General features: G+C 38.5%; 2 protein-coding genes across 10 annotated transcripts in view; one reads left to right on the forward strand and one right to left on the reverse strand.

The window, feature by feature from the left end:
• The window catches only part of LOC110839017 (uncharacterized), a 52,242-nt gene extending 46,343 nt beyond the window's left edge, over positions 1-5,899 (reverse strand). Inside the window, exons 1-8 of the mRNA XM_087340133.1 lie at positions 5,604-5,899; positions 4,655-4,954; positions 4,200-4,327; positions 2,904-3,074; positions 2,150-2,391; positions 1,618-1,829; positions 930-1,192; positions 217-411 (exon numbers count right to left, since the gene is read on the reverse strand). Coding sequence (XP_087196259.1) covers positions 217-411; positions 930-1,192; positions 1,618-1,829; positions 2,150-2,391; positions 2,904-3,074; positions 4,200-4,327; positions 4,655-4,954; positions 5,604-5,828 — 1,736 coding nt within the window. The 5' untranslated portion in view covers positions 5,829-5,899. The remainder of the gene's footprint in view (positions 1-216; positions 412-929; positions 1,193-1,617; positions 1,830-2,149; positions 2,392-2,903; positions 3,075-4,199; positions 4,328-4,654; positions 4,955-5,603) is intronic.
• Positions 1-12,855, forward strand: part of LOC110838765 (facilitated trehalose transporter Tret1-2 homolog) — an 84,479-nt gene that overhangs the window by 65,022 nt on the left and 6,602 nt on the right. For 3 of the 9 annotated variants that reach the window (XM_022082387.2, XM_022082433.2, XM_022082424.2), the window contains one exon: positions 4,639-4,698. The gene's annotated coding sequence lies outside the window, so the exon portion shown is untranslated. Of the gene's footprint in view, positions 1-4,638; positions 4,699-5,069; positions 5,213-10,808; positions 11,660-12,086; positions 12,476-12,855 lie in introns of those variants that run through there. The other 6 variants (XM_087340195.1, XM_087340196.1, XM_022082366.2 and 3 more) reach the window with 6 other exon arrangements.

Raw genomic sequence — 12,855 nt, forward strand, 5'->3', positions numbered from 1 at the left:
CTCCTGTGTAGTGGGTATTTGGTAGTCTACTGTTTTCTCGCGAATAATGTTGTAGCTCCGTAACCCCTAAACACGAGATCATCTTGCCACCACATTACACCTGTTCTTTACTTCTCCTGATTACCTCGAGTTCAGATACCATCAGTCACCGTCGTAATGTTAAACAAGACTAAACATGATATTGTTTTTTTTTTCGAAACCGACTGGTCTTCTTACTTGAAATCCTGAAGACGCTCCAAGAACAGAATGACGGATCCAGTGATGACACCGAATACGAAGATGAGAAACGCGACAGCGACGCCCTCCATATCAACGCTGTAGAAGTTGTCCAGATGCTGGCATTTCGGCGGTTCTGGGCGCCACATCAGCAGCTCGCGAGCCATAGTCCCCGTTTCCCACAACTTATGAAACCTGATGGCAATAGTATACGTCCACTTGAAAAAAAAATTGATTGAATACGAGTCTGTGACCTCGTCCTCAAATTTTATTTCCGAAACTTCTCAAATAATTATGGCAAAATTTGATAATTTACGTGTGTCAAAAAACAGCCTGAAGAATTTCTGCTTTGTTCGTGTCGGTCCTATGTACTTCGCATGAAGCTCGAAATGAACTTCACAGACATCCTCAGAAACGTTTATCGTACTATATAAAACATTCTATCTATACGTGGCATGAAGCACAATTTCAGTGAGTTATCTGATCTTTATTTGGTACTTTATCGAAGTGGTGCCCATATAAGAAAATACAATGGAAGTATTATTTATCGGTCTAGAATAAATGTGTCGCTGTAAGTTACCAAATCGTTAAGCCCATAGTTTTTGTGTCATGTGAAGAAGAATTCAATTGGCCTTTATTTTTGACACTGATCAGAGTTCTTTGCGCCTGATAATGTTTACATTTGGTGCATAGCTAAGATTAATTTTACGTACCCATATGACAGAAGCCTGCGATACGGCGATCTCTTGTGAATTACTGGGTACGTCATTCTTGGAGAGAAGAGCACGATTTCTGTGATGGCGCATTTGTCTTCGTTGTTGAAAGTCTGTTCGATGGTTGGGTACAGACTGATGGCCTCATCGTGAACAGCAAATGGTTCCTTATGCAGTTTCTCTATGGCAGTGCTAACCGGGAAAGCATGCGGTGGTTTCATTTTCTTGCTGTACAGTTCTTTCAGCGTTGGATCTGTAATGTCCTGAAAATGTAATAGATTTGTTAGCATTTGTTTGTCTGTATCATGGCTGATTGTTTATTGCGATATTTAATGATAATGTATCAATTTTCTCGTCTCTCATGCCAATGTATCTTAAAGGAATTATATGTGAGGATGTGGAATTGCTTTAGCTGGCTCAGGGTATGGTTCGGTGACCTACTTTTATGAGTATGGTAATTAATTGTGCGCAGGAATTATCCATGCGACCTGAGCGAATATTAGCTTATCTGCTCCGTATAGCCATAGTGCTTTTTGAAATGTAGAAAGGATGAAATCATTATCTGAAGCGACAACCCCTTAACCCCTTGATTTTATAACAGATTCCAATTTTGTTTCGTATTTTTATTGTTATTCTAGGATATTTTAATAATTTTCGAATTACAGCCTGGGCTTCTTATGTTCTCTACCTGGAAGTACTCGCGGTTGTGGCGGTTGTCCACATAACCGACGTGAAGTCTGCTGTTGATGAGGTCGCGCACGGTGTGAATGGTTCTAGGTGGAGGTTGTAGAAGGTCCGACACCATACAAGCACCATAATACGCGTTAAGCAGCACCACCTGCACGAGGGTCACCAGGTACACAATCCGCCACGTCATCCACTTCGACTCCATCTCGGTACCTGACAAAATATTCGGGTTCATTAACTTTATATCTCACCTCATCGATTCGGAGGCCATAACGAGCAGTTAGAATGATCCCGCAGTAGTAAGCTTCATCCAGCGTAGATAAATAAGATATGCCTGACTACTGCGTTATTATTTTGTCGAAACTTCATAAAATTTCATTAAATTGCTTACCTACCTTCGCAGAAAGGAAGATTGCAATTTAAATTCTGAGGTCAGGCTACTCGACCTTCACTTACGAAGTAGAATCTTGTGACATGTTTGTGAGTGATCCATTGCGGCTACCAGGGCTATACCGAGGAATAATAAGAGTTACCCTGTTCAGATATAGCGCCGAAGATGGTGAGAATAGTTGCACCCCAGGAGTGATCACAGTCCGACCTGGAAGGCTGGTGGTCATCGCGCTGGCGAAGGTACTCCAACCATTTGACGAGATGGATTGTGACCATCATGAGGGCCCACGAGAGAAGAGTATACAGCCATACAGTCTTCGTGAATGGTTTCAGCAGAGAGTAGCTTGTGCCCGTGGTCCGTGGATGTCGAAACAAAACGGATGTCCTGTATCCAAAAGCACCCATTCTAAGGCGTTTATGAACAAGAAGTTTTGTGAAGAATTTTACTCCTTATTTTCGTCAAATGCATGAATTCTTGTGGCGAAACGAACAAGAAACTTAAGTCATTAATAAAGAATACAATTTACCTATCCTTTTCTGTCCGTAATTTATATTTGTGGGACGTACAGAATGTATGTTAGATGCAACCTTACCAATTTTCGTATCGGCATCTTTTTTGTGATTATGTACATATAAATAAGTATTTAATACAAATACTCTGTGTTTTTTGTTAAAACTTATAATAAGATTTTCATTAGTTCTTCTACTTAACCTTACTGTTTAAATGGTCTTATTTTCACATCTTGGTACATGCCCCTCGTAACTAGTTCTCTATTGACCGAAACGAACAAGAAATCAGTCGAAGACGAAATTGTAATAAGCTGTTGTTCTGGACTGCATCTCGATTAAACTAACGTGTGAGTTTATTTAGTCAGTAATCCATAAATTGACACTGACCTGAATTTCCATGTCGGCCCAGTGAAATCGACAATTTCGAAACGTTGAGGCAACATAGTCAGTGACGTAATGCCAAGTTGCACCTCTCCTCTCTGAAGCATGCCCAACATCCCGTCAAATTGGCCATTGGAATCAGGGTAACCTTGTGAATAAGTGGCGTGCAGTTGCATTCTGCAGAAAGATAAAAATCAAAGACTGTTTTCACGGGTTAGTCATAAATGATTGTTCTTCCATTAACATTCTTCTTTCGGATAAACATAAAAGTATATGCTTCGCTGTTACTATCCCAAGCTGTAGTAAAGTAACCCATCAGTTTTGATTTTTATGCGCTTTTGAGATTTTTTCTTCAAATTTTGGTCGAATTCCTGAAGGTTACAGACCATTGGGAGATTTATTTTTCGATATGGAGGCAACATTAAAATCTCTGTGAAGTACGAAAGATATATGAGTTTAGACTTTATTCATTTGGCTTAGTCCATTGTCCAGTGGTGGGCTATCATGAACACTGTAAAGAGTCTTCCGAAATTTCCATCTGAGTGAGTGTCAGCTTCTGAAGAATTACTGCATAGTTTAAATTCCTGATTTAATTCCAGTTCTGAGCAGAATTTTTATAATTTATTAATTTATGTTTATTTTATGTTTAATGTTGAAATACTTTTGCATTCATATTCATTTTATAGCAAGTAAAAGTGATCGTTATGCTTATGATCAATCAGGGGACTGCAGAGGCAGTGCCGCGCTGATTCTCGATATCACCGTATCACAGTTAATGGTCAGCCTGAACTTAGCGAGTCCACTCCCAGATAAAATGCCCCGTTATCAATTGGATCAGCAGAGATCGTGCAGAGACACTGTGGCTTATTTCAGTGTACGTATTAATAAGAGAAACGATTAAAATAATGCGCCAACAGTTAGATACAGAGTTTTATTCGTACGCTATTACGTTGTCTTTATTTTTCAACATCCGGCAGACCACTTTCTAGCATAACTCCATAGAACATAGTCCTTCATGATAAAGTGACAGTCCCTTACCTGGCCAAGATACACTCCACTTATATGGTATCCGAAAGCATTATCGTTTTTGCAAGAACCCAGCACTAGATCCTGTCTTGAGCAAGTTCAGTCCAATTCGCGTCCTTACAAGCGATCATTGTAAGATCCACTCGGTATTTTCCACTGATAAACGCAACTGTTGTGTATTTACTAAGCCTGTTTATGATAAGTAATTATAAAATTGTGCGCAGCAGAGAATTCGTTTGAGCGCGAGGTACCTGACCATGAGCTGCACATACGTACGTGAAATTAAATCGGTCTCCGAGTTGGCGGTGCAGCGCATAGTTGTACTTTGCAATGGAGTCCATGTGGTGTCTGTCTACCGGACTGCTAAGCCAGCGTTCTATGTCGTCTCCAGGTGAGTCACTCACCTGAAAAACACGAAGTACACGGTGTAATAACATCTTACACTTTAGAGAACACTCATATTGACTATGGATTTTCTTTTGTTGGCTGATGTAGGCCTGAGAGTGAAATTTCCTTTTGTTTTCTTGATTAGGGGTTTAAAAGTGCCGACTCATCGCCCTGATGACGGAGGCAGTATGACCTCTGAAACGTTGGTAAACATCTACCTTACTACACCGCTGTGAAAACCTCAAATCATACAACCCCACTGATGTTTTCATGTCTGTACATGTCACTGCAATTGATAAACTTTGTGTCTCTTTCTTGTTGCTTTCAGTGCTGCACCGTCTTACCGCAACAGCTGCATTGAAGAGGAGGCCCTGCAGATCCCCTCTTCGTAAGTATTTGAACTGAGTGAGTGTGTAGACCAGACCATTGTCTCTGTTCCATTGACCAGCAAGTGTTGAAATCACCGGCCAGGTATAGTTTACTTTATATACATCGTACAGCAATACCAATCCACGTGGAGTATCCGGAGTCGCCCAGGTCACGTCGCTGTCAATATTCAGATTAACGTTTTCCATGCCTGACAGCCCGTCTGTGCTCCAAATCAACCAGTTGAAGCTGGCGTTAAGCAAAAATTTGTCAGACATCTGGAAGCAGATATAAAATTGTATTTATTCTTCTTGTTTTTAGGTTTTCGCGGCTGGAGTTAAATCTTGAACTTCGGCTTTCCGCGACACGGCTCATCCCTGAAAGCCGAAGTTATGCCTTTATTTATTTTTTCCTGTCTGGAGATATCACAGATGCTCATTATGTCCAAAATAATTTTGTACCCGACTTTGTGCAGCCATTACATTTACTGCAGAATGGAATTGGTGTCTGTTTCACGGGTGTGCTAACTTATGGGGGTAAGTTAGTTTTAAGCTTCTTGTATCAATAATTAACTCTTACCGACGAATGTGATTACATCTGGGGTTCATGATCACTTAGGTATGATTCAAATTAATGATCACCGATCTACCAAGTAGATAGTAGTACTATTAAGTAAATAAGACGGAATTTTGGAGTATGGAACACACGTTCATATACGTGTCGTTGAAATTTTGGTGGGTGTCTTAGTTTGAGCGAAGTTTAATCACGCAGTATTTACCTACCGTATCTGTTAGCAACGCTGTCCTAAAAGAGAGCAGCCAAAATAATATGCCAGTAATTATAAAGATTACTAGAGTTCTAAAACCCGTGAAATTAGGCTTGTGAAATTTTCATCGCAACTTACAGAAGCAGTCATCTTGTACTTACCTGTGTAAATATGTCCCTGTTGGTCGCACAGCCATAGTCGAGAAATACGCCATGAACATTGCCGGCGGCGTTCAAAACATTGCGTGTCCTTTTTGTTCCTTCGTGAGAGAAATTTCCGTTCTCTGCAGTAACCGACACCGTCCAAAAATTTGCCGCAGTCGGTGACGTCTTCGTAAGAGACATCAGATACCGCGCATCTGAGGAATAGGAGTCCGTGAGAGACATGTTGAGCAAACAAAGCTACTTGCCTCAAGAAGTCAAATAGTGCAAATTTGCCACCATGGATTTTTTTGTCTTTCACTGAATTTGCATGTTATCTGGTAAATGTAGTGCGGTGTCTTCCAGCATTCGAACTGAAACTATCCACGAATTTCGTTTTCCTTGATTCGATCTCCCCGATAACTTTGTTGATGAGTAAAAACTTTCGGTCAACCTTCGAAGTTTTTTTGACGATGCATCGCGGTGGTGCAAGGCGGTGTTAAATTGTTCTGTTTTACTGTCTGTATCCATCGAGTAGGTGTTACTAAAAGCACGACTTTTCTCAAGTTGATTCTGCTTCAGTTGAGACTAACTCGACCAGTGGGCCCAGTAGATTAGGCTTTTGTCATCCTTTCTCCTGAAGACTGGAGCAGAACCAATTTCCGAAACGTGGTTTTAGTGACACCTGAACGATATACAAAGTACAAGAAAAATAAACAAGTTATTAAGCTCCTTATTAACCAGTTTTCTACAGTCTCTTTACTTATTCCCTGTTAGATAAAAATATTCCCAAACTTTCTCTATTTATTATATTTAATTCTGGCGAGAGATCAAATTTCACGCCCATGCCAAAATAAGAATAAAATTATGACTGTAATATTATTTATTTGTATCACAGGGTTTTACGTAAGACACGATAGGATTATAACTTCTGAACTGAGCAGTGGCAGATATTTTTCAGATTTAATCTGTGTTCTTGATTCTGTTTTGAAAATCATTTATATTTCTTATTGTCTTTCCCAAATTTATTCATATATATGAATATCAAATTTGAGGTTCTAGCGATGTCGTGTACGAAAATGGCTGTCTTTTGGTTTGTTGCGCCTTGTAGTCTGGTAGAAGTTTGCCAACGCCTAGACCATGATTACAGCAGGTACCTCCGAAACGTTGGTAACCCAGAAGGCAGTTATCATATATATATATATATATATATATATATATATATATATATATATATATATATTTAAGGCTGAATTACTGGTATTATAATTTAGTTGTTACAGTGCTAGTAACATCTGTGCTACTCATATTATTTATTATTTTATTCCTAATCTCCTTTGAATTTTAATCTGTCCACGTTCTTTATATTAATGTAAATGTAACACAAATAAGCGAACCAAAGTACCATGACTTGAGCATGTGAAAGTTGTGATCATGTGGGCGCCTTTGTAAGCGAAGTAATCAGCAATAAACTGAACTGATGTTTCTCCATCAAGACTTTCCGCTGCACAATATATTAACATAACAAAGACGAAAGGTTCTTTAAGCATCATTACAGAAATAATACAGAGAAAAGCAAAGTTCCTCCAGAGACGGAAATCTGGATACTGAAGTATGCTGATTTATTTTGTTTGTTCCTTCTTACGTTAAAAATGTATAATTTATGACGTTGCCTCCTACGGTTAGGCAATATGCTATTATTTTCAGGAAGAAAAATTAGCTGTGTCCGTCTTGAAGATGCCTCTCTCACATTTATGTTGTATATCTTTCGATTCTTTGAATGTTTTAAAATCGCGTGCTAGAGAAAACATTTGTGAAGGCCTGTGTCTTAAGCTTAGTGGTAACTATATGTACCACCTGTTTTAATAATAAGTAACGCTGAATTTTGGGTTTTTGTAAACGTGGATTATTTTTGTAAACTGCATTAACAGGCTAATCTTTTTAATGGTGAAGTGTTGTGTTTTATTTGCGGTACGGACTGAATTATTAAATATTATGTAGACGAGCTTCGACTTCGAAGGATTAAATGCATTGTGATAGCTTTTTAACTTGCATAGTTATTGTATGTAAGCCAGTAATTCTTGGGTTAAATATTTACTCCATGTTTGTCGGACGGGAGGTAATTTATCTTTTAAAATTAAAATTTGTCTACTTTTCTAATGACGTATACTTTTATTGTCATCGTAAACGAGAAAATGTACATGGATGTGGCTTCTAATGATGGTTTCATTATTTATGTAATGCCGCTTTTCAACTGCGTAGGTTGTATAGTACCTAATGGTAGCATGATATCTGAATGATTATGTAGAATAAGGGAGCCAGTAATTGTGTGTTGTTTTATGCTATTCCGTCATTTTCATGGAAGGACTGAGGAAAACCACTTGGATGAATTGTTCGGTATCAAGGCTACTAAAATTATGGTTGATGTTAATGTAACTACAAACCTCATTACGAAAATGACTGTGAGTTTAAAATGTAGCCCATAAGTTTTTGTTAGAAACCACGTCGAATTGCTCTTCAAAAAACAAAGCAAGTGTTAAAACTCTAAGCAACAGGGTTTAATGTGCCCACCCATTGCTAATTTCTTTAAAAAAATGAACTCTTATTTTACAAATTTACGTTACGTTAAATACTACTTTTGTTTGTGAGATTGCTTTCATTTGATGTCATATTGTATTTTCTTTGTATTATAATAATATCGTAAATTGAATCCTAAATTGCTATGTATACTAGTTTTTCATTGGTCTTCTGTATCATCCAACATTTTCAATTATTCGACCGTATTGTTAAACATCAATTGTCTTCTAAGTAGGTGGTCGATATTTCTAATTGAGATTTTTTGTTAACATAAGTTAACGCATTCTCCTGTTATCTATAATCTAATAACGATTCTTTTTACAAATTTAATTGAGAGTGTTTGACAAGGTACTGAGGAGAATGTTGGGTACTAAGAGAGGAAGTATTGGGGGAATGGAGAAAATTACATAATGAAGAGCTTCATAAAGATGATGACTGTTTCTGGGATATTGCGCCCTGATTTTGCGTGCAGTCAGCACCACTGAAACGTTTGTAAACTTCTACGAAATTACACGGCACAAATTCCTATAAGAGTCATTTTAATACCCGCTGCCATGAGAACCTGTAATTTCACCAGGAGCTTCTACTTCATATATTCACGGAATATCATTAGGATAATTATACGAGAATTAAGAAGAATGAGATGTACCGAACATTTAGGACGCTTAGGACAGATGCGACACGAATATGGAAATTAGGTAAGAGAAGATACCACTTTGTAGACTTAGACATAAATATGAGGTTAGCATTAAAACTAATTTTATAGAAATACGGTATGAGGGTGTGGACAACATTCAGCATTGGTAGGCTCATATGAATTTGGTAGTGGATTTTCGTTATGCACAAAAACAGGGAAGTTTTAACCAGCTGACGAACTTCCAACTTTTTTTAGGAAGGCCCCGTACCTTGTAGTTTAGAAATTGAGAACGGTTGGATATGATGCTGACTGTATAGTATTCCAACGCAAAATCATCTGCCTATACGTTGTAGTCTGTGAAATACCATGTGATGTGCGTTATATTTTTTGGTTACTATCGATTAATTAGTAAGGAGACAGGTTGACAAGGTAATCATTAAACATTCAACCTTCAGCGTTATGCTTACCTCTGATTCAGACCGTCAGCATGCAAAGATTGTATTTGAGTGGCATTCCCGTAATAATTGAAGTGGCTTCACGAAAATGTCTTACGTACGATTATGTCAGAGGCATTTCCTGTGTGTAGCTTGTTTAATTTTTTAGATGTATAGTACAGTACAATAAAGTGACAGAATGTTTGAATTCCGAGACTCAACTGGCCAACGCTTCACTTCAGAATTTGAATTTATAGACTTTCTAAATATGTCCTTTGCGTTAATGTGCCCGTAATTGATATTGGTGTTTATTTGTTGTAGATACAAATATGTCATGCTAAGCTGGTGAATAGACGATGCACTTAACTTTTATATCATTCATAAAATAATATTTATATTACACTCCGTAAAAAAACATAATTACTGTCTTTTGTATTTCGTTATGTCAAAACGACTTTCGTTCCATGACTTTTAACGTAGACTCACTGAAAAATTAATCGGAAACCGGAAGGGGGTTAGAATAAAACTGCGGACTTTTTGAATGATAAGAATAACAGACGCTTCTTAGCTTTGAGGGGCAAGCAAAATTCGTCTAAATGTAGTTCATGCCTGTAGTAATAGCAGTGTCTAATTCCATAGAACAGAGTCGTCCTTGGGAAGTTGATAGTCGCTCTATTGCTAAAGAAATTTCCAGAATTTTATGGGGCCCGAAAGTGTAGTTGCATTTACATCTGCGCGTAGGTCTCCGAAATGGTATCTTACTTTCAGTTCTTCAGGTTGAAATGCTTTTTTGAATTTCGCCTCTCTTCTATGCGTGCTACATGTTGTACCCATCCCACACCCTTGCAAAAATAAAGCTCTACTTATGAGCATGGCTGCCTTCTGAGTTGTTAAGCCGTGCAGTGTGGTAGACGTTTACCGACAATTCGAGGCCCTAATGATGGAGGCAGAAAGCACCTCTAAAACGTCGGTAAACTTCTACCAAACTACACGGTGTAACAACCAAGGAGGCAGTCATCTTCATAGCATTCGCCGTGAGAACCTGAAATCTAACCTGGTTTATATTTTGGCAAAGAGCGCAAATTATGCAGCATCTCCATCTGGTTCTTATTTATAGAATAACAGCGCCAAGACCAAAGCTGTTTGATTCGGTGAGGAGATTACAGGAACTAAGGTCACAGACCAGACGTCTGTCTGGTTTCCATACCCGATGAAGATTTATGAGGGATAATTTTTTTCTATGATATTCAACGATGCGTATCGAATTATAAGGCCTGTGTAAAACTTTCGAGCAATAAGGATTGGCAGAAAATGTAAGCATATGTCAAATTTCTGTTCTGTAGCAATGCGGGCATTCAGCTAGTATAAATTTAAAGGACAAATAAAATATAGCTCTTATTATAATGTGATCGGTTTCTCAGTTATTGCAACTGTCACAGAACTGAAGCTGCGTGTTACTGACGTACACTGATTCCGGTTTCCTTCTTCTGCATTGTGTTTACTTTTTAAACTTCAGTATCTTGATGTGCTTAACTGACATGTGAATCTGACCTATTTGTATGGAGGTTTTCTTGGTAATACAAGTCTTCAAAATAGCCGATTGCCACTTCGGTTTGACGCACATTTCATTTGGCTGAATATCAACATTTGGATGGTTGATTGCCAGAATACTAACAGTTCAAGTAAAAGTTTGTCGCAGAAAGTTTTGTGAATTTAAACGGTCAACAAGGTTATTCAACGAACCTCCAGAAATATTGTGCTGATGATGCCAATTTAAATGTGTTTGGTTGTCTCTGATTGGGCGTCCCTGAATAGCAACGTACATTGAGAAATATTTTTTATGTGTGGTTTTATCATTCGTGCTGAGGTACGCGTGCGTTACAAAGACGTACAGAAACAGTGATCAGTAATTTGACTTTATTTGAGATCCTGCATTTACTTGATATTTGTCGTGTGATTAATTTGAATCATGAACTACTTACTGTGCTGGAAGAGAGAACCATTAGTGGGAGCTGTATGACCAAGGCAATTCGAAGATACGTTCCTTGATTTTATAAACCAGAATGAGTGAGATCGTCTGTTCCAGAACAAAGGACTGGGTGCATGTATGTCTGTCGGCTGATAGATAAATCAGTATGTGTGAATGATTCTGTCTACTTTAAATGACAGCCCACAAAGCAAAATATCCCAAACGAAACTAATCCCTTGCTGTAGTGCGTCACGATTTGGCTATACACCGATGTTAAACTAGTTTTGGCAGTTAGTTACAACATGTATTTCCCGAGACCCCATGAAAAAAATATATTTAGCATTGTCGTAGGTGGCAGCACCAAGAAACCAGGACGTGCGATGGTCTAGGTCAGTTCAACCGAAACGAAGTAACAGGGATTGCTGTCAGTGCAGTCAATTGACTGCTCGTCGTACATATGGTAAATGCAGCATGTCCTTTCTGTCCGATGTCTGATACACTAGGCTGCGTTATGGTCCAGTTTCAGTGTAACTCATATTCAGTACTTTCTCTGTAGTCTTACATTATTCTTTCTTTATCGATTTCTCGTTTTATCATTTTTATTATTTAGTCTTCTCTTTCTTTCTTCGCTCGTTTCTTTGATTTTCTTCATATTCTTATTGTTTGTCTCTCTCTCTCTCTGTTTTATTTGTTCTTCACTCATTTTGTTACACGTGCTTACCTTTATATTTATTTTGTGTCCGGTTAATCGTAGGGCTGTATACTTTTGCTTTAACAATCAGGAGATCTTATTATCTGAACTTACTTTCAAATACGATAGTTCTGATATGGCTTACAAAATAAAAATATTACAATTTGCGTGTTTCCTTCCACTTGTTATAACTCAGAATTTTCTACCAGACTACACGGCGCAACAACCCAGAAGACAGAAATCTCAATACCCACCGCTGTGAAGACCTCATCGCCCTGATGACGGAGGCAGTATGACCTCTGAAACGTTGTTAAACATCTACCAGACTACACAGCGCAACAACCCAGAAGACAGAAATCTTCATACTCACCGCTGTGAAAACCTCAAATCATACATGAAAATTCCTTATTATCTCCAATTTTTTCAGGTATAATTCAGAAGTCAATATAAAGTCAGCATAACCCAAATGTTTGCAACATAGGCCAAGGCGAAGCCCGACACAGAAAATAGAAGACCCTTAAACTTGGTGACTGGACCTTTAGAGCGACCTAACTGTCGTTACAGCATAGGCGCCAAGTTGAAATGGTGCGTCATCTTCTATACAGGGTCTGGACTGACAGAGGCTTTGTATATCAATGGAAAATGTCATGTGCTATGTAAATATGACAAACACTTCTGACAAATGATGGATGTGAACAAATACTGTAAATATCTAGACTCAGACTGAAAAATTTGGACTTGGCTTGGGTTATTGATTATTTTGATGAGGGAGGCAGCAAGCACTTCAGAAACGTCGGTGAACTTCTACCAGACTACACAGCGTAACAGCCCAGAAGACAGCCATGTTTATACTCACAACCGTGAGAACCTGAAATCTCATTTATATTTTTCTGCGTATTTGGCCACACCAATGGCGCTGCTAAATCAGCCACTTCACGTGTGCCCCTGCGGGTGGAGGAACAGAA

Source organism: Zootermopsis nevadensis, unplaced genomic scaffold, assembly GCF_977971745.1.
Source record: "Zootermopsis nevadensis isolate Lab colony 2312 unplaced genomic scaffold, Znev_1.0 Znev_ptg000061l, whole genome shotgun sequence".
Taxonomy (NCBI): domain Eukaryota; kingdom Metazoa; phylum Arthropoda; class Insecta; order Blattodea; family Termopsidae; genus Zootermopsis; species Zootermopsis nevadensis.